Source organism: Jaculus jaculus, chromosome 7 (genome assembly GCF_020740685.1).
Source record: "Jaculus jaculus isolate mJacJac1 chromosome 7, mJacJac1.mat.Y.cur, whole genome shotgun sequence".
NCBI lineage: Eukaryota > Metazoa > Chordata > Mammalia > Rodentia > Dipodidae > Jaculus > Jaculus jaculus.
In genome coordinates this window covers 69,335,660-69,357,782 of record NC_059108.1, presented here as the reverse complement: position 1 = coordinate 69,357,782, position 22,123 = coordinate 69,335,660, and the positions used below count along the sequence as shown (strand labels likewise).

General features: G+C 41.1%; 1 protein-coding gene and 1 pseudogene across 3 annotated transcripts in view; one reads left to right on the top strand and one right to left on the bottom strand.

Moving 5' to 3' along the window:
• Haus4 (HAUS augmin like complex subunit 4) overlaps positions 1–21,967 on the top strand; it is a 35,271-nt gene extending 13,304 nt beyond the window's left edge. For all 3 annotated transcript variants that reach the window (XM_045154809.1, XM_045154807.1, XM_045154808.1), the window contains 4 exons: positions 19,634–19,779; positions 19,908–20,038; positions 21,391–21,459; positions 21,603–21,967. In XM_045154809.1, the coding sequence (XP_045010744.1) occupies positions 19,634–19,779; positions 19,908–20,038; positions 21,391–21,459; positions 21,603–21,792 (536 nt within the window). In that variant the 3' untranslated portion in view covers positions 21,793–21,967. The remainder of the gene's footprint in view (positions 1–19,633; positions 19,780–19,907; positions 20,039–21,390; positions 21,460–21,602) is intronic.
• Positions 13,809–16,599, bottom strand: LOC123462131 (annotated as a pseudogene).
• Positions 21,968–22,123: the final 156 nt, after the last annotated feature.

Genomic DNA, 22,123 nt, shown 5'->3' with positions numbered 1-22,123 from the left:
TCACGATCTTTTACCTCTAATTATGATGGTCTTGTGTAGGTAGTGTCAGGCACTGTGAGGTCATGGATATCCAGGCCTTTTTGTGTCTGGAGGAGCATGTTCTAAGGAGTCCTACCCTTGCTTTGGCTCTTACATTCTTTCTGCCACCTCTTCCACAATGGACCCTGAGCCTTGGGAGGTGTGATAGAGATATTTCAGTGCTGAGCACTCCTGTCACTTCTTCCCAGCACCATGATGCCTTGTGAGTTATCCCAAGGTCACTGCCATCTGAAAAGAGAAGGTTCTCTACCAAAAGTGAGAGTAGCATTAATATATGGGTATGAACATTAAAGAAGTGCTTACTGGGCAGTTGGATGAACATACATTTAGCCAGACAGCAGTAGACGTAACAGCCCTAGGGCTCATTACCACCCCTGTTGTAGGTTTTCAGTATCAGGGATATAGTCCCTCCTATAGAGTGGGCCTCCAGTCCAATTAGAGGGCAGTTGGTTTGCAACATGACAGATGTGCCATTATTGCACCCATTGGCTCATTTGGCCTGGCTGGCAAAATATAAGTATTGCAAATCCACTGTTATCTTCACTGGTGATTTCTTTCCCTCTCATTGAACTGCATGGAGTGTGGCTTTTTCCAGCTTTCTGTCAGCTGGTCTATATGGAGGAGCTTATCAGCTCAGTTCCAGCAGGGTTTCTCAGTGGCCTTGCAGCCCAAGTTTGTGGAGTCTTCATCAGTATTCCTGTTGGGACACCAAGGCCCTTGGCAATGACCTATAATGTTTTGGGGGCATCAGGGATCTCCCTGGCCAACAACCCACTGGAAGGTATCACATCCTTGGCACTGAAAATTTTCTAGTAACAATCTATGGCTCCTGAGTGTTCCATTGTCCAAAAAAGTAGGTTTCCATATGACTTAGTTATATCCTCTTAGAATCTGATCAGTCCTCACTCCACCTCTCCTTTACTCAATCTCTTCCCTTGACCTCACTTAGACCTTTTCATCCTATTAATCTGTTACTGTGCTTACATATATACAAAACCATCTTATTAGGTCCCCCATTCCATCCCTTTCTATTCCCTTTATATCTCCTTTCTAGCCTAATGGCCTCTGCTGCTGAATTTTCTTCCTACTCACACAGATCCATGTATGAGAGAGAACCTGCGACGTTTAGCTTTCTGGGTCTGGGTTACCTCACTTAGTATAATCCTTTCCAGATCCATCCATTTTCCTGCAAATTTCATAACTTCATTTTCTTTACCACTATGTAGAACTCCATTGTGTAAATATGCCATATGTTCATTATCCACTCAAGTTGAGGACATCTAGGCTGGTTCCATTTCCTAGCTATTGTGAATAAATAGAACAGCAGTAAACATGGTTGAGCAAGTATCTCTAAGGCAGTGAGATGATTCCTTTGGATATATGCCTAGGAGTGCTATAGCTGGGTCACATGATAGGTCTCAGGAACCCCCACACTGATTTCCACAATGGCAGCACCAGATTGCATTCCCACCAACAGTGTAGCAGTTTTCCTCTTTTTCCACGTCCTAGCCAGTATTTATGGTCATTTGTTTTCATGATGGTAGCCAATCTGACAGTAGTCAGATGGAATCTCAATGTAGTTTTAATCTTCATTTTCCTGATGGCTAGGGATGTAGAACATTTTAGATGTTTATATGCCATCTGTGTTTTTTCTTTTGAGAACTCCTATTTAATTGCATAGCCCATTTTTAATTGGATTGTTTGAAATCTTATTATTTACTTTTTGAGTTCTTTGTATATCCTGGATATTACTCCTCTGTCAGATGTATAGCTGGCAAATTTTTTTTTTCCCATTATGTATGTTGACTCTTTGTTCTATTCCCAGTGTCTTTGCTGTATAAAAGCTTTATAATTTTATGAGGTCCCAGCAGTTAATATGTGGTTTTATTGCCTGAGCAATTGGGGTTTTATTTATTTATTTGTTTTTGTTTTTCAAAGTAGGATCTCACTCTAGCCCAGGCTGACCTGGAATTCACTATGGAGTCTCAAGGTGGCCTCAAACTCACAGCGATCCTCCTACCTCTGCCTTCCGAGTGCTGGGATTAAAGGCATGCGCCACCACACCTGGCTGGGAGGTTATATTTAGAAAGTCTTTGCCATGACCAATATGTTGAAGGGTTTCCCCTACATTTTCCTCTAGCAGTTTCAGAGTTTCAGGTCTGATAGTAAGGTCTTTAATCCATTTGGGCTTAATTTTTGTGCATGGAGAGAAATAAGGATCTATTTTTGTCCTCCAGATACATATCCAGTTTTCCTAGCACCATTTGCTGAAGATGCTGTCTTTTATCCAATGAGTATTTTTGTCAAAGATCAGGTGGCTATAGCTACCCAGTCTGTTTTTGTGCCAATACCATGCTGTTTTTGTTAGTATGGCTCTGTAGTATAGGTTAAAATCAGGGATGGTAATACCACCAGCCTATTTTTGTTGTTCAAAATTGTTTTAGATATTTGAGATTTTTTGTGCTTCCAAATGAATTTTTGTTTTTTTCTATTTCTGTGAAGAATACCATTGGAATTTTGATGGGGATTGCATTAAATGTGTAGATTGATGGGCTGGATAGATGGCTTCGCAGTTAAGGCACATACCTGCGAAGCCTAATGACCCTGGTTTGATTCTCTCCCTGTTTCTATCTCTAATTAATAAATAAATAAAAGTAAATTTTTTTAAATATTTTATTTTATTTATTTGAGAGCAACAGACACAGAGAGAAAGACAGATAAAGGGAGAGAGAGAGAATGAGCGCGCCAGGGCTTCCAGCCACTGCAAATGAACTCCAGATGTGTGCGCCCCCTTGTGCATCTGGCTAACATGGGACCTGGGGAACCGAGCCTCGAACCGGGGTCCTTAGGCTTCTCAGGCAAGCGCTTAAACGCTAAACCATCTCTCCAGCCCTTTTTTTTTTTAAAAATTTTTTTTTGTTCATTTTTATTTCTTTATATGAGAGTGACAGAGAGAGAAAGAGACAGATAGAGAGAGATTGAGAATGGGCGCGCCAGGGCATCCAGCCACTGCAAACGAACTCCAGACGCATGCGCCCCCTTGTGCATCTGGCTAACGTGGGTCCTGGGGAATCGAGCCTCGAACCGGGGTCCTCAGGCTTCACAGGCAAGCTCTTAACCACTAAGCCATCTCTCCAGTCCAAAAGTAAAAATTTTTAAAAAATGTGTAGATTGCTTTTGGTAAGATTGCCATTTTCACAATATTGATTCTTCCGATCCAAGAACAAGGAATGTTTTTTCCATTTCCTAGTGTCTTCTGCAACTTCTTGCTTGAGTGTTCTAAAGTTTTCATTGTAGAGATCCTTCACTTCCTTAGGTAGGTTTATTCTAAGGTACTTTATCTTTAAAAAAATTTTTGTTGTTGTTTATTTTTTATTTATTTATTTAAGAGCAACAGAGAGAGAAAAAGGCAGATAGAGATAGAGAGAGAGAGAGAGAATGGGTGCCCCAGGACCTCCAGCCACTGCAAATGAACTCCAGATGCATGTCCCCCCTTGTGCATCTGGCTAACATGGGTCCTGGGGAATTGAGCCTCGAATTGGGGTCATTAGGCTTCACAGGCAAGCGCTTGACTGCTAAGCCATCTCTCCAGCCCCAAGGTACTTTATTTTTATTGATGCAATTGTGAATGGGAGTGCTTCTCTGATTTCATCCTCTGTGTGTTTGTTGTTAGCATATAGGAAGGCTTCTGATTTCTCTGTGTTTATTTTGTATCTTGCTACATGGCTCTAACAGTTTGCTGATAGAGTCTTTAGGGTCCTTTATATATAGAATCATGTCATCTGCAAATAATGGTAACTTGACCTCTTCCTTTCCAATTTGTATCCCTTTTATATGTGTCTCTTGCCTTACTGCTATGGCTAAGACTTCCAGTACTATATTAAATAAAAGTGGGGACAGTTGCCACCCTTGTCTTGTTCCTGATTTTAGTGGAAAAGCTTCAAACTTTTCTCATTATAGTAATATGTTCACTGTAGGCTTGTCATAAATAGCCTTTATTATATTGAGAAATGTTCCTTCTTTTTTTTTTAAATTTTTTTTTGCTTATTTTTATTCATTTATTTGAGAGTGACAGAGAGAGAGAAAGAGGCAGTTAGAGAGAGAGAGAGAGAGAGAGAGCACGCAAATGGGTTCACCAGGGCCTCCAGCTTCTACAAACGAACTCCAGATGCATGCGCCCCCTTGTGCATCTGGCTAACATGGATCCTGGGGAACTGAGCCTCGAACCCAGGTCTTTAGGCTTCACAGGCAAGCGCTTAACCGCTAAGCCATCTCTCCAGACTGAGAAATGTTCCTTCTATTCCCAGTCTCTGTAGGACTTTTATCATGAAGGGATGTTGGACTTTGCCAAATGCTTTTTCTGCATCTGGCTTTTTCTGTATCTCTGTGATAAAGCCTACTTGGTCAGGGGTGGGGGGAATGATCTTTCTGATATATTATTGTATTATGCTTGCCAATATTTTGTTGAGAATTTTTGTATCCATGTTCATGAGGGAGATTGGTCTGTAATTTTTTTTTTTTTTGTTCTGTCTTTGCCTGAATTTGGTATCAGGGTGATGCTGGCTTTGCAGAAGGAGGTTGGTAGGATTCCTTTTTATTCTGTTTTATGGAGAATTTTAAGAAGTATTGGTGTTAGCTCTTCCATGAACATCTGGTAAAATTCACCAGTGAATCCATCTGGGCCTGTACTCTTTTTTTTCCTCAATTTTTATTAACATCTTCTATGACTACCCCCACCTCCCCCTTTGAAATTCCATTCTTCATCATATCCCCTTCCCATCTCAATCAGTCTCTCTTTTATTTTGATGTCATGATCTTTTCCTCCTCTTATGATGTTCTTCTAGTGTCTGGCACTGGGGCCTGTACTATTTTAGTTGGGAGATTTTTTGTAACTGCTTGGATCTCCATACTGGTTATAGGTCTGTATATGTGGTTAATCTCATCTTGATTTAATTTAGGTAGGTCATATAAATCAAATAAATCATCCATTTCTTTCACATTTTCAAACTAAGTGGAATATATGTTCTTATAGTATGTCCCTGTGACCTTTTTTGAATTTCTCTTGTATCTGTTGTGATGGTGCCTTTTTCATCTCCAATTTTATTAATTTGAGTCTCTTCTATCTTTCTTTCAGTCAGATCTGCTAAGGGTTTATCAATCTTGTTTATCCTTTTAAAGAACCAACTCTTTGTTTCAATGATTTTTTTTTTTTTTTTTTGGTTTCTATTTCATTACTTTCTACCCTAATTCTTACTATTTCTTCCCATCTACTGAGTTTTGGTTTGCCTTGTTGTTCTTTGTCCAAGGCTTTAAGGTGAAGCATTAAGTTGTTTACTTGAGACCTTCTAATTTCTTAATATAGGCACTTAAATCTATATATTTCCCTCTTTGGACTGCCTTCAGTGTCCCAAAGGTTTTGTTTTTTTTTGTTCTCATTATCATTTGAGACTATGGATTTTTTTTTTTCTTGAGGTAGGATCTCACTCTGGCCCAGGTTGACCTGGAATTCACTATGTAGTCTCAGGCCGGACTTGAACTCACAGTGATCCTCCTACCTCTGCCTCCCAAGTGCTGGGATTAAAGGCTTGTGCCACCACACCTGGCATTCTTCTTCATTTCTTCATTGACCCATCCATCATTTAGTAGTGTATTGTTTAGTTTCCATGATTTTGATTTTGTGTATGCTCTTACAGCTTTTCTTGCTATTGATTTGTAGTTTGATTCCATTGTGGTCAGATAGAATGCAAGGAATTATTTCAATTTTCCTGTATTTGTTAAGATTTGCTTTGTGTTCTAATATATTGTCTATTTTATTTTATTTTTATTTATTTATTTTTAAAATATTTTTTTGTTCACTTTTTATTTATTTTTTTATTTGAGAGCGACAGACACAGAGAGACAGATAGAAGGAGAGACAGAGAATGGGCGCGCCAGGGCTTCCAGCCACTGCAAATGAACTCTAGATGCGTGCGCCCCCTTGTGTATCTGGCTAACGTGGGACCTGGGGAACCGAGCCTTGAACCGGGGTCCTTAGGCTTCACAGGCAGGCGCTTAACCGCTAAGCCATCCCTCCAGCCCACATGGTCTATTTTAGAGAATGTTCCATGTGCTGCTGAAAAGAATGTGTATTCTGCAGCGTTTGGATGAAATGTCCTGTATATACCTGTTAGGTTCATTTGTTCTATGACCTCATTAATCCAGATGCCTCTCTGTTTATTTTTTGCTGGGATGACTTGTAAATCGATGATAGTGGGGTGTTGAAGTCAACCACTACAAGTCTTTGGTACTATATGTGACCTTAGTTCTAATACTGTTTGTTTGATGAAGTTGGGAGACCCCATGTTATCTGCATATATGTTTGGGATTGTAATGTCCTGTTGGGAGTGTTCCTTTAATCAATATAAAGTGAACTTCCTTATCTTTCCTAATTAATGTTGGAGTGAAGTCTATCTTATCAGATATTAGGATAGCAACACCTGCTTGTTTTCTAGGCCCATTTTCTTTTCTTTTTCTTTCTTTCTTTCTTTTTTCTTTCTTTTTTTTTTTTTTTTTTTTTTTGGTTTTTCAAGGTAGGGTCTCACTCTAGCCCAGGCTGACCTGGAATTCACTATGGAGTCTCAGGGTGGCCTCGAACTCATGGCGATCCTCCTACCTCTGCCTCCCGAGTGCTGGGATTAAAGGCTTGAGCCCCCACGCCCGGCTTTAGGCCCATTTTCTTGAAACACCTTTTTCCAACCTTTCACCCTAAGATAGTGTCCATCCTTTGTAGAAAGGTGAGTTTCTTGGAGGCAACAAATTGAAGGATCCTGCTTTTTAATCCAGTCTGCAAACCATGTCGTTTGGTTGGGGCTTTGAGGCCGTTGATATTAAAAGATATTATTGAAAGTTGTGTATTTATATTTGCTTTTTTTTTGTTTTGTTTTGTAGTTTTTCCGGTTTTACCTTTGCTCTCTTGTATTAACTAGTATTTGATTATGGCTTGTTTTTCCAGGTTTTTTATATGTGTGTTTTTCTTTCTCTTCAGTATGGGGGATTCTTTCAAGTATTTTCTGTAGAGCTAGTTTTGTCTCCAAATATTCCTTTAACCTGCTTTTGTTGTGGAATGTCCTTATTTCTCTGTCTATTTGAATGGGTAGCTTTGCAGGTTAAAGTAACCTTGGTTGACAGTTGTTATCTTTCAGAACTTGGAATACATTATTCCAAGCCCCTTCTGGCTTTTAAAGTTTGTGTTGAGTATTCTTCTGTGATCCTGATGGACTTGCCTTTGTATGTCACTTGATTTTTCTCTCTGTGTTCAATATATATTTTTTTTAGTTTGTATGTTTGCTAATTTAATTACAATATGGTGAGGAGAGGTTCTTTCCAGGTTTTGTCTGTTTGGTGTTCTAAAGGATTCCTGTATCTGCATTGGTATCCCTTTACCAATTTGGCGGAAGTTTTCTTCTATGATTTTGTTGAAAATGCCTACTATGCCTTTGGAGTGAAATTCTTCTCCTTCTACTGTACCCTGAATTCTTATGTTTGATCTTTTCATAGTGTACTGAATCTTTAAAATCCCATTCATACTTTCCTATTAGTTTGTCTTTCTCTTTTTTGGACTCTATTAGGCCTGCCACCTGGTCTTCTAGTTTAGATATTCTGTCCTTTCCCTTCATCCATTCTACTGGTGAGATTTTCTACAGCTTTTTTTTTTCTTTTTTTTTTTAAATTTCACTGACTGTGTTCTTCATTGTTAGTAATTCTGACTGGTTTTTCTTTATTATTTCTATTTCATTACTTAAGTCTTGTATTGACCTTCTTGTTTCATTAAATTAGTTTCCTGTGTCTTCTTTCATTTCCTCTTTGATTTTTTTGAAAATATTTATAATCATTCTTTTGAAATCTTTCTCAGGCATTTTCTGTAAATCAGTCTCACTGGATGCTTTAATATTCTTTGGTGGATTTATATTGTCTTGATTTTTTGTGTTTCTTGTGTTATATATTTTTTTGCATCTTGGATTAATTTAATGCTTAGATTTTCAAATTATCTGAAGTATTATTAGATGTATCAATCTGATTTATATATCTTCAGGGTATATAAAGGAACTTAAGGTGCTAGGTCTGGCTCTTAAGACTCTCAGACTATCTACAAAAGTGACCCTAGATATTGGGTTTGCCTGCTATGAGAATATTCAAGTAGGCTGAGTAGAACAAACTACAGGCAGATTCTAAAATTTAACTAAACAATGTACACATTCAATGAAAAATAGCACAGAGTGTTTCTGCAAGAGTAGGTATTATGACAACCAGATGCTTTAACAAAGTCACAGGCCCTTAGGATGTGTGTTGCCCCACACCCTTAATCCAGTCAACTAGGAGGTTAAGATTTCTGGTCTGTTGAGGGTTCCAAGTCAGCTTGTGACCAAGTGAGACCCTTCCCTAATGAACAACAGGAGAGGAAACAAAGGTAGTATAAGTCAGAAAGCAACAAATGACAAGCCCTAAATATAGCTTATTTAAGAATGGCAGCACGGGTCTCCACCACCCACCTCAATACCAGGCACTTGGCCTTCAGCTACACCTTTACAAAATTAAAGGACTGAATCATGGCAGAAAAAAAAAAAAGAATGGCAGTTATGCCGGGTGTGGTGGCACACGCCTTTAATCCCAGCACTCTGGAGGCAGAAGGAAGATCACTAGGAGTTCAAGGCCACTCTGAGAATACATCGTGAATTCCAGGTAGGCCTGAGCTAGAGTGAGACCCTACCTCTTAAAAAAAAAAAAAAAAGAATGGCAGTTACGACCATCCATCAGATTTAACAAATAATTTATCTTGACATGGAAGGCAAAATTAGCACTCCCAATTCAATGCCAGGCTTATTTGGTGGGTACTTACCTGGTATAACCTCAGTTAGCTTTTGGGGTTGTTTTTGTCTCAGTTATGGTGTGCTCCTGCTTGGGTCCCACCTTGCTGTGCTGTGTTCTGAGGTAGACTGCCTGGGTCGCTGGATCGCTGCTGTGGTTGCTTGTGCCTGGTGCTGTGTAGGTGAACTCCCTTCCCCAGGTCTCTGGTGCTTGCTGGTGGTTGGGGGGGGGGTAGGATGTGGATGGTGGTTCTAGTTCTTATGATGATCCATGTGATACTCTATCTCACAAGCAGCTGTTGCATTGGTCCCTGCCGTCCTCCTTTCATGTTTCTTGAGTTTGCGTGGAGGCTGGTGTGAGTGGAGAATTCCCTCACCTAGCTTTTCCTGCTTGCTCAGGCCCAGCCGACCTGGTTCCGCCACTGCTGGGGCTGCTTCTGTGGGCTCTGGATGCTCTGGATCTCTCCTACTTCTCTGCTATAGTTGATAATTTCTTACACACCTCACTTTAATAGAAGAGTGTATGTTGCTGGTTTGTTTGTTTCTTTCTTTTCTTTTCTTTTTTTTTTTTTTTTTTTTTTTTTTTGGCTTTTTCTTCCCTAGACTGCTTTGGCGTGGCTCCTATGCTGCCACTTAACCAGAAGTCCTCCAGCCCTATTTTAATTTTGACTTTTTTGGCCTTGTTTTGAGACATGGTCTCACTCTGTACCCCAGACTGGCTTAGAACTTATTGTATAACCCAGTTTGGCCTCAAACTTGTAACAGTCATTTTATCTTTGCCTCCCAAGTGCTGGGATTATATGTGTGAACCACCATGCCCATATTGGGCTGCTTTTTTTTGGTTTTTCGAGGTAGCATCTCACTCTAGCCCAAGCTGACCTGGAATTCACTAGGTAGTCTCAGCCTCAAACTCATGGAGATCCTTCTACCTTAGCCTCCAAGTGCTGGGCTTAAAGGCGTGTGTCACCATGCCCAGCTTCTTTTTGGTTTTTTGACGTAGGTTCTCACTCTAGTTCAGGCTGACCTGGAATTTACTATGTAGTCTCAGGGTGGCCTTGAATTTATGGCAATCCTCCTATCTCTGCCTCCCAAGTGCTGGGATTAAAGGCATGAGCCACCATGCCCAGCTCCCATATTGGGCTGCTTTTTTTTAACCCAACAAATTGACATATGTGTTTATTGCATAAATTTCCCCTAGAACTGGAAGGTTATTATAATACAGGTGTACATTTCAGAAATGTATTCAGAACAAGAACCAAGTACGTACATTTTATATATCCACCATCTAAATAACTCAGAGAAAGCAGAACATTCTTCTAAAACATGTGCCAGAAATAGGCGTTATTTAAATTCTGGTTTTTTTTTTTAGTCATCTTCCACAGTGTATGCCAGTTGCAACAAAATAGAATCTGTACTAGTGTGTTTGTTGCATTTAATATTTCAAAACTCAAAATTAATTATATATAATGTATATAATAAATGCCAAGATTCTTAAAATCAAACCAATTAGTTTACATGTACAAAAGATCAGTTTTAGCTCTATAATATAAAAGATCCCTTTTAAATTTCCTATTGCAATAAACAGGCATTTCTTTTTTTTTTTTTTTTTAATTTTTTTTTTTATTTATTTGAGAGCGACAGACACAGAGAGAAAGACAGGTAGAGAGAGAGAGAGAATGGGCGCGCCAGGACCTCCAGCCTCTGCAAACGAACTCCAGACGCGTGCGCCCCCTTGTGCATCTGGCTAACGTGGGACCTGGGGAACCGAGCCTCGAACCGGGGTCCTTAGGCTTCACAGGCAAGCGCTTAACCGCTACGCCATCTCTCCAGCCCAGGCATTTCTTAATATGTAGCACATATTTTCTTATACCATTATGTAGTTCAAAAAACTACTTTAGGGCTGGAGAGATGGCTTAGCAGTTAAGTGCTTGCCTGTGAAGCCTAAGGACCCCAGTTTGAGGCTCAGTTCCCCAGGACTCATGTTAGCCAGATGCACAAGGGGACACATGCATCTGGAGTTCCTTTGCAGTGGCTGGAGGCCCTGGTGCACCCATTCTCTCTCTCTCTGTTGCTCTCAAATAAATAAATAAAAATTAAACTTTAAACAGTCCATCACTCTTCACATTCATTAGAATAACACACTTTAAAGTAGCAGCTCCTTTCTTGGACATTGTGTACAGAGGAATGCAGGATGGTAATAAGGATATAAAATAGGTACATAGGGGGTATTATCAATCCCAGGAATCCTATAAGGACTAATGCTTCTCTGAGAAACAGTAGGCCTTTTCCTTCCTACCAAAGCTTAGTTTTAAGAATAACACTGGCATGAGCCAGGTATGAAACTAGATTACTAAATGGAAATCAGAAATTTCAAATAGATAGTAGCTTTACCTTGACGATTAAGAAATCACCCAGAAATGGACTTTATCTATCTGCTACATATTACTCTGAACACATCAAAAATTAATATACAGTGGCCCATATAGGAACTTTTCCAGATTCCAAATTGACAGAATTCTACTCATTGAATCCCAGCAATATACAACAGAAAAATCCACAGATAAATGGAATAATAAAAGTAAGCCAAAGAAAACGTATCCATAAACATTCTCTGGCAGCAAGTCACCCACAGGAGACTCAGATATTAACTGGAACCAGCTAATGAGACGTGGGCCAAATTGTAGACATACTAATTTCAGGTTTATATTTCATGAAAACAACCTCTTCTTCTTTGTCTTGTTGGAATTATCTTGAATAAACAAAAACAGGAAGGCAAAAAGTGGCCTAACATTATAAAGTCAAGGTTTCAAAGACTAAGCAAACCACAGACATTTTTTATTCATTAAATTTTAAATAGCAAGAATGGGTGTGTTATGTAATAGTAAATGTATTCAATAAATTTAAGAAGTTTTCTTTTTGAGAAAATCAATTATAATAGCCAATGAAAGCATAAACCAACTTCCAGCATTAAATGTGTGTCACACTAGAGAAGCAAAGAGTAAGCTGTAATTCAGGTGAACTGAGGTAGTAGAGCACACTGAAAACTCATCTCTCCACCCTTCTATTTACATTATATTATGTACGGACACAGTTTGGTTCGTACTAGCCTTTTTTTACAAGCAACATTCTACTATATATACAAAGATAATAATAATTGAAAAGTGAAAATCTCTTTAGAAAATCAGTTTTTGGAAGGAAGGAGCTCTTAGAGACAGGAGAATAGTTGTAAGAATTATCACTTCTGTCGTGGAAGTTGAGTATTACTAAGCAGTGAAACTGCTTATATGGGTTCAAGAAGGACTGATAATGAAAACAAAGGTGATGGCTACCTGTTGCAGTCTGGTTCGCATTGCTGTTAAAATCACCCAACCAAGAGCAGCTTCTGGGAAAAAGAGATTTATTTTGGCTTACAGGCTCGAGGGGAAGCTTCACGATGGCAGGGGGAAACGATGGTATGAGCAGAGGGTGGACATCACCCCCTGGCCAACAGAAGGTGGACCACAGCAACAGGAGGGTGTGCCAAACACTGGCATGGGGAAACTGGCTATAAAGCCCTTAAGCCTGCCCCCAACAATACACTCCCTCCAGGAGGCATTAATTCCCAAATATCCATCAGCTGGGAACCTAGCATTCAGAACACTTAAGTTTATGGGGGACACCTGAATCAAACCACTACACTACCTGAGCGCATTTAAAAAAAATAGTATAAGCCGGGCGTGGTGGCGCACACCTTTAATCCCAGTACTCTCGGGAGGCAGAGATAGGAGGATCACCGTGAGTTCAAGGCCACCCTGAGACTCCATAGTGAATTCCAGGTCAGCCTGGGCTAGAGTGAGACCCTACCTTGAAAAACAACCAAAAAAAAAAAAAAAAGTATAATTTTTGCCAATGTTTGATGCACTTTTATCCTTTCTTTAATCCTAATTTTTATATATTAAATGAGTGAATATGTGCATATTAGTAAGAATCAGCTCATGTTTACAAAACAGATGGTGTGAAGTCATATATTACTCTGGAAATCTGTATTCCTCAGCCTTAAGAAAATATTGGTTTTTAGAGTGGGTGAAACAGAAAGATCACCAGAAAGCAATGTTTCAACATTACATACAATTAATATTAGTTGAAAATATGTTTTAAAAAGGTATGTTTATCAATCTTTGATTTCTACCCTTGCTTTTTAAAAAAATAGATACATATGTACATTTGGATAGATAACATTAACACTTTTTTAAACTCATTGTTTTGAGTTTCTTTTAATCAACAGGCTATTTAAAATTATTTACTTTGATAAATAACCTGAAATTGTTGCTTTAAATTGCCAACCAATGAATCAAGGTCTTGTAGAGATGAATTGTATGTGAATGAAGTGACTATCACTGAGCCACTGGGTCATGAGATGTCTGCTAGTATCTGTGATTGTGACAGCACTGAGTGATCACATGAAATCCTTCAATAATATTTTGTAAAAATTTCTAAGTTACACTTTGGCTTTTTCAAATGCTTCCTTCAAAAATTGTCAGTGTTGCTTTTCTTTCTCCTGGCTAAAATTGACCACAGCCCAGAAGCCAGGTAAAAAGAAAAAGCAATCCAGTCTGCACAGAACATACAATGCAATGCAGGACACCCTGGAACTGGCCTTATTCACATGGAAGTTTGAGAGGAAAATAAACAAAACAAAACAAAATTAAAATGAATGTTGTGCCTGCTTCCTGGGTTTCTATTTTAACTTTTTTGTTGTTGTTGTTGTTGTTTGTTTTTTTTTGAGGTAGGGTCTCACTCTAGCCCATGCTGACCTGGAATTCACTATGTACTCTCAGGGTGGCCTCGAACTCATGGCGATCCTCCTACCTCTGCCTCCCAAGTGCTGGGATTAAAGGCGTGCGCCACCACGCCTGGCTCTATTTTAACTTTTGCCCTAAATTAACCTTTGTGCATGTTAAAGGATTATTTGAGCAACATATGGAGAGTGAGTGCTTGCTACAGTAGCCAGAAGAGGACAGTCACTGGATTCAATCCCAAGAACCACTCTTCGCTCCTTAATAAGAACATGCATCTGTCTCCTCAGGTACTCAGACAGCATTTTGCTCTTGAAGTATACTTCCTGTAACCAGTTTTCAAGATTCATTACACAAAGTTTGGAGACAAGTTATACTTATAAAGCTGAAGAGTGGGATGAAGCAGGTTGGAAACAAGACTGGAAACCAACACTTCCTTTCCCAGTATTATCTGTCACTCATCTCTGGCTGCTGGCCACTTGAACAGTTCATTTATCCGTATCAGCTATAATGCAGACAGCTGCTAGGATGGGTTCATCCAACACTGAGTGCTGCACACATGAGACAAATCTGACATCAGGCACTGGTGAAGCCTCTCATCACCTCCAAGTCCTTGAAGAACAAAGTTGGGCACATAAGATGAGCAAAAGCCACCCAGCAAGGACCACCCAAAGTTGGCAATATTGGGCTGAACAGCACTCACTTCAATTAACTTTGACCCGGGAAATGGTATCTCATCTTCTTCTGCCCAGTCTTCTTGCTCCCTCCATGGTAATTACTAGCTTGTCTTGTCATATCATGACCTGTATCTTCACTTTCAGTATCCCCAAGGACACCCACCATGTGAACTTTCATTTCGTGGACTGTCCCATTTAGTTCCTACAGCAACTGTTTTCTCTGAAGTCTCTTTTATCCCCATGGGGAACAAGAATAGAGAGTGTATCTCTTTGGTCCTGCTGATGAAAGCAGGTTTTACATGACTCTTGGTGAACTGTTTCTATACATCTACAAAATTCACTGCTTTGCTCTTTTGTGCACAATATTTTTGGAAATACATACAGCAGTGTTCCTTATTGTCTGTACTAGTTTTAATTGGAAAATCATCAATAGTCCTGATTTCAGTTTACCCATCATTAAAATAGTCATCAAATAAGCTCATGTTTTCTGAGTCTAAATGACTCAACATGGTTGTCCAGAGGCCAGGCTCTGTATATCACTCTCTGCAGATTGGTCCTGAGCTGTTTGTTGAGCTTCCTGATGCTTGCCGGTCACCCCTCTGCCTTCTTTCAATGGGTTGGTGTGATGCCTGCTAATCTGACCCACCTCTGCCTGACTGTGGAGAGCACATCTGAGTCAGGTGACACAGAATCCCCAATCAAGAAAGTAACTTTCGTTTGAATTGCCCCACAAGAAAATGCACTCTTCTACAACTATTCCTGTGGATCTTATCCCTTGGCCTGTGTGATTGTCTGAATCCAATTCCTTACTCTGCCATGTTTCTTCTGTTGTCTCTAAGCCCATTTCTGTCCATACACATTTGTCTACTGGAGCAGATCTTGTGCAAACAAGAGTCTCTAATTTGGTGTCAAGGCATGTTCTTAGTTTATGTTGATATTGTTAAACATCAACAGCATTTTCTTCTTGGCAGTCAGAAGGAGAAATCATTTGGCATTCATCTGAAATTCCTAACAGTTCTTTAGAGCCATCTTGAACACCTTCTTTCTCCTGTTGTGACACATTCTCTTTAATAGGTAGTTGTCCATTTGGCATGACTGTTGGAACCCAAGCAAGATAATTGGCCAAAACTGCAGTAATGAGAGCTGGCAAAAACTGATTTTGGAATCATTTTCCATTAGAAAAGTAAACTCCTTCATGAAATGATGGCAAAGCTGGTTCTTTTCTGGAGTCCCTGACATTGTAAGCTGTATGAACTCTCCAATTTGTGGCATTGTATAGAGATTACAAACTATTGTTCTGAATTCATTTAGGGCATCAACTGTTTGATTGTGTACCAAACTCCTCTGACTGTCATCGGCTGATCTCTGGCTCATTTTTATAGCCTGTCTATTGCACTCTTTAATTTGTTCATGTGGTTTTCAAAGAGAGGAAAGTGTGATAAAAAAGAATTCATTAAATTTTTTATTTTCATCTTCATCTTTGGATAGTGTAAAGATGACTATAGTGGCCATCTTCTTTTTCTTCACAATTCCTGGGTTAGGGCTGCAGCTTTCATCTGACAGGTTAAAGCTTTCTTCTATAGACCATCTAGGAAATACACCATTTCCCAAACTTGTTTGGCTTTGTTGCCAACATCACTGCTGGCACAGCTTTGGGTAGGTGAGGAGTTTGGGGAAGGAAGTGGGTGAGGAGCAAGCTGCTTAGAGGTGCACAGCATGCTGTGCTACTGTCCCTGTCCTCGTTCAGCTCTCTTCCGGCATGTCCACTGAGTTGCTGTGAACTATATTCCTATGCAGTCCATTAACAACTGTGTTATCAGCCTATAATGTATTACTACTGTCCTGATTGATGAATTCAAGACTGTCTTGCAGTGTATTAAGACAGCCACAAATCCTGCTGCCAGTCCATGCAGTGAAAACGGTGCTGAGCATGAGTTGTGGAGGGAGCGGATGTGATGCGTTTTTAAGGTAGATCCTTTTAGCTCATTGATACTGGAGCCAAACATCATCTCTCCAATCTTGTTGGCATCTAACGAGCACTGAGAATCCTTTTACTTAGTGCCCTGGTCTTTTACATCAGAAGATAAAGTGATAGAACTGTCCAAAGAGGAAGAACTATCTCCTCCAGGCTTCAGTTGCAACATTTCCCAAAGACTTTAACTTGACTTTAACACTACAGAGTTTCTGAATGCACAATCTGGGTTGCCCTGGTGTGCCCAACCCGCTCCGCGTGCTGAAAAGCTTCTGAAACAACGTCAGCACCATGGCTGACCACCATGGCCTTCTGGGGGCTCGAGCTTGGCCGGGGTATTCCCCTCCACTGTGCCTCCAGCTCCTAGGGCCGCCCTGCCACCCCCATGGATGCCTCAGTCATATGACAAAAATTAGTCACTTCAAACGGCCACAGCCTGGGCTGCTTTTTTGAAAATAATACATTTAAACTTTAGAATTAGAAATGTTTATTTTTTCCTTGGTGGTGGAATAAAAACAAATACTTTTTTTCTCTTTGTTTTTGGTGTGCCACCATGCCTCGTGCCAAACAAATACTTTTGTAAGGACTGTTTGGTCATTATTAGCCCACCTGGTGCAAGAAGGGTGAATTAAGAATGACAAAGACAGGGCTGGAGGGATGGCTTAGCTTAAGGCATTTGCCTGCAAAGCCAAAGGACCCAGGTTCTATTCCATAGGACCCACGTTAGCCAGATTTGCAAGGGGGTGCTCACATCTGGAGTTTGTTTGCAATGGCTGGAGGCCCTGGTGCACCCATTCTCTTTTTCTCTCTCCCCCTTTCTCTGTCAAATAAATAAATAAAATATTTAAAAAAAAATTATGACTAGCCTGAGCTAGTGAGACCTACCTCGAAAAAAACAAGGAAAAAAAAAAAAAAGAATGACAAAAAGTGGCAAGTTCAGGCCCATTTCTGTTCCATTTATCTTTTTTTAAAACTTTGAAAGTTTCATTTATTATTTATTTGCAAGAGAGAAAAGGAGGCAGATGGGGGGGTGCTGGAGAGATGGCTTAGCAGTTAAGACACTTGACTGTGAAACCTAAGCACCCAGGTTTGATTCCCCAGGACCCACATAAACCAGGGTGGCACATGCATCTGGAATTTGTTTGCACGGTTAGAGGCCCTGGCGTGCCCATTCCCTCTCCTATCTGTTTCTCTCTCTGAAATAAATAAATATAATTTTAAAAGAAAGCATGCGCGCGCGAGAGAGAATGGGCACGCCAGGGCCTCTAGTCACTGCAGATAAACTCCAGGTGCATGCCCTACCTTGTGCATTTGAATTATATGGGTACTGGGGAATTGAACATGGGTCCTTAGGCTTCACAGTCAAGTGTCTTAACCACTAGACCATTTCTCCAGCCTCTTTATTTTTTATATTTTTGGTTTTTCGAGGTGCACTCTTGCTGTAGCCCAGGCTGACCTGGAATTCACTATGTATTCTCAGGCTGGACTTGAACTCACAGCAATCCTCCTATCTCTGCTTCCCAATTGCCCAGCTCCCCCCCCCCCAAAGTAGAGTCTCATTCTAGTCCAGGCTGACCTGGAATTCACTATATGTCTCAGGTTGGCTCACTCACCTCTTAAGTGGTAGACTTTAAGGCTTGCGCCATCACACCTAGCCTCTTTATTTCTGTGGTTTAAGAATATAGGGCCACTAAACTGGGCATGGTGGCACACGCCTTTAATCCCAGCACTCAGGAGGCAGAGGTAGGAGGATCACCCAAGAGTTCAAGGCCACCCTGAGACTACATAGTGAATTCTAGGTCAGCCTGAGCAAGTGTGAGACAGTACCTCAACAAACAAAAACAAGGGGCAGGAGGGATGGCTTAGTGTTTAAGGCGTTTGCCTGCAAAGCCAAAGGACCCAAGTTCAATTCCCCAGGTCCCACGTTAACCAGATGCACAAAGGGGCACATGTGCCTGGAGTTCATTTGCAGTGGCTGGAGGCCCTCTTTCTCTGTGAAATGAATAAATAATAAAAAAATAAATAAAATATTTTAAAAATATTACAAAAAACAAAAAAGAATATAGGGCCACTCAGCATTTAGGAGGCTGAGGCAGGAGGATTGCTTTAAGTTCAAGGCCAGTCGGGGCTATAGAGTAAAAGAACCCAACTATGATAGTCAGACATTGGAAGAAAGGCTGAGAGGGCTGGACACATGGCCCAGTTGTTAAAGATGCTTGCTTACAAAGCCTGCCTACTGAGTTCAGTTCCTCAGTACCTACACAAAGCCAGAAGCACAATGGAAGGGGTCCTGGTATGCACATTATCTCTCATCCCCCACCCCACTCTCACAAATAATATTTTTTAAAAATATTTTTATTTATTTGAGAGGGGAAAAGAGGCAGAGATCCTTTAGCTTTTGCAGGCAAGCTCCTTAACTGCTAAGCCATCTCTCCAGCCCACAAGAATTTTTTTTTTTGTATTTACGTATTCGAGAGTGACACAGAGAGAATGGGCACACCAGGGCCTCCAGCCACTGCAGACGAACTCCAGACAATGTGTGCTCCCTTGTGCATCTGGCTAATGTGGTTCCTGGGGAACCGAGCCTCGAACCGGGGTCCTTAGGCTTCACAGGCAAGTGCTTAACTGCTAAGCCATCTCTCCAGCCCACAAAAAATATTTATTATGTTTTTTTAAATTTACAACCAGAGAGAGAAGAGAGATAAAGAGAATGGGCATGCCCAGGCCTCCAGCCACTACAAATGATTTCCCAATGCATGCACGACTTTGTGCATCTGGCTTATGTGGGCACTAGGGGATCAAATCTGGGTCATTAGGTTTTGCAGGCAAGAGCCTTTATGGCTGAGCCATCTCTCAGATCCTAATAGTTCTGTTGTTTGTTTTTTGGTTTTCTGAGGTAGGGTTTTGCTCTAGCCCAGGCTGACCTAGATTTTACTATGTAGTCTTAGGGTGGCCTTGAACTCACCAGGATCCTCCTATCTTGGTCTCCTGAGTGCTGGGATTAACCACTAAGCTATCTCACTACTCACACTCCCTCCCTCCCCCCCCCCACCTCTCTCTCTGCCAGGCATGGTGACGTATGCCTTTAAGCCCAGCACTCAGAGAGGCAGAGGTAGGAGGATTGCTATGAGTTTGAGACCAACCTGAGACTACATAGTGAATTCCAGGTCAGCCTGGGCTAGAGTGAGATCCTAAAAAGAGAGAGAGAGAAAAAGAAAGAGAAAAGCTGAGAGAAGCACAACTTAGAGAGCTATATTAGTACAGGTCACTTAGAAGGGCAGTATCAATTGGGTTTTTCCTAGCAGTCTTCTGTCTCCTTTCCCGCAGACACAGATAGTGAAACACTGAAGGCTGCAAAGGTGTGGAAACTGGCAGAGGTCTTGGCAGGTGAGAAGCAGCAGTGCCTGGATGCCAAGAGCCAGCAGAAGGAGCAGCTGGTGTTGTTGGAGAAGAAGAGCGCCATCTATTCCCAGGTTTGTTGTAGCAGTACAGCACCACACTCAACCTGATCCCAGGGGCCTTGTGAGTGAAGACCAGGATTTCTGACTTGCCTCCTTGGTTATCTGTGCTTATGCTTCTTGTCCTTCCTCTTTGGGCTCAGGTACTTCTCCGTTGCCTTGCCTCGCTGCAGAAGCTGCTTCAGGAGCACCAGCTGAAGACTCAGTCAGAGCTAGACTGCATAAATGCCCAGTACCTGGAGATCAAGTGCAGTGCCATGATACTTAAACTGAGGTGAGCTGTGAGCCCTGTGAAGCAAAGGGATTCTGTCCACATACCATCCCTTATTCCCTCTCCCTCATCTCTTTCCTCCCCACAGAGGAGCATCTGGTGGGCCCTAGGAAATGTCACATAGTAGTATTAGCTTTTTTTCTCTTTGCATTGATTATTATTTTTATTATATGTATATATATATATATATATATATATATATATATATATATATATATATATATATATACATACATTCATTGACAACTTCTATAGTCACAGACAACAAACCATGGTATTTCCTTTCCCTCCCCCACTTTCTCCTTCATAGCTCTGCTCTCCATCATATCCCCTCCCTCTCTCCATTAGTCTCTCTTTTAATTTGATGTCATCATTTTTTTCTCCTATTATGAGGGTCTTGTGTGGGTATTGCTAGGCACTGAGGTCTTGGATATTGAGGCCAAATTCTGCCTGGACAGTTGTATATAGGGAGTGGTACTCTTCCTTTGGCCACCTTCCACAATGGACCCCTGAGCTTTGAGGGCATGAGTTGTCTCAGTGCTGGACACTCCTCTGTCCCTTCTTCTCAGCACTGTGCTGCTTTTGGGCCATCGCAGTGGTCATCACCATCTGAAAGGAGAAGCTTCTCTAACCAGAAGTGAGAGTAGCATTAATATATGAGTATGAACATTAAGTGTAGTGATTTCAGGGCAATTTGGTGAGAGTAATATATGCATTTATCTAGACAAGAGTAGGCTTTATACCCCTAAGGAGTCTCATGACCTCTCCTGCCATAAGCTTTTGATTAGGTTTTCAGTACCAGGCATGTATTCCCCCCCCATAAAGTGGGCCTTCAGTCCAATTAGAGTTGTTGGTTTCCCGCAGAGCAGACATGCCACTATTGCACTTATTCAGACGTTTGGCCACTCTGGCCAAACTTGAGGTTTCCAATGTCCACTGTTTTCACTGAGTATTAGCTTTTTTTGTGAATTACCAAAAGCTGTGAACATTCTTTTTTTTTTGTTGTTGTTGTTTTTTGAGGTAGGATCTCACTCTAGCTCAGGCTGACCTGGAATTCACTCTGTAGTCCCAGGGTGGCCTTTAACTCATGGTGATCCTCCTGCCTCTGCCTCCCAAGTGCTGGGATTAAAGGCGTGCACCACCATGCCTGGTGAACATTCTTGAGCCTTGGATGTTGTGGCCTTCTGAAACAGGTAGCTGTATTGTGAGATCAGTTGCTCAGGTCCATAGTGACCTTGTTATCCCATCTCTTCTTAGTTCTTAGTTCTCACCAGGGTGGCTGGGGATGGTATCCATTCCTAACTCTACTTTTGTCAAGGACATTCCATGTGACATTTCTTCCTTCCCTCTGTCAGGATGGAGGAACTAAAGATTTTGTCTGATACTTATACTGCTGAGAAAGTTGAAGTTCATCGGCTTATTAGGTGAGAACTCCCAAGAATGGTTACAGGTACTCACAGCTGGTTCCCACACCCTCCAGGCATGTTCATTTTAACTTGTTCCCATTCCTGCCTGCTTTTTGAGGATGAACATCCTTATATTAAACCTTCTCTGCCTGGTCTTGTAGGGACCGCTTAGAAGGAGCCATTCGCCTACAAGAGCAAGACATGGAGAAGTCAAGACAGATCCTAAACACCTATGAGGTCCTTGGAGAGGAGTTTGACAGGCTTGTGCAAGAGTATACTGAACTCAGACAGGCAACTGAGAACAAACGTTGGGCGCTCCAGGAGTTCAACAAGGCCTCATCTTTCTGCTGAAGGGACCACCACCACCTGAGGATGTCTTTATTACAAAGGAAAATAGGAGCTGGGCATGGTGGCACACACCTCTAATCCCAGCTTTTGGGAGGCAAGGGTAGGAGAATTGCCATGAGTTCGACTACATAGTGAATTCCAATAAAAGAATACTTCAAATACTGGAGTCATTAAGGCATCTTCCTGGTGTCTCTTTCTTGTTTTTTTTTTTTTTTTTCTTTTTCAAGGTAAGGTCTCACTCTAGCCCAGGCTGACCTCAAATTCACTCTACAGTCCCAGGCTGGCCTCAAACTCAGAGATCCTCCTACCTCTATCTCCTGAGACCTGGGATTAA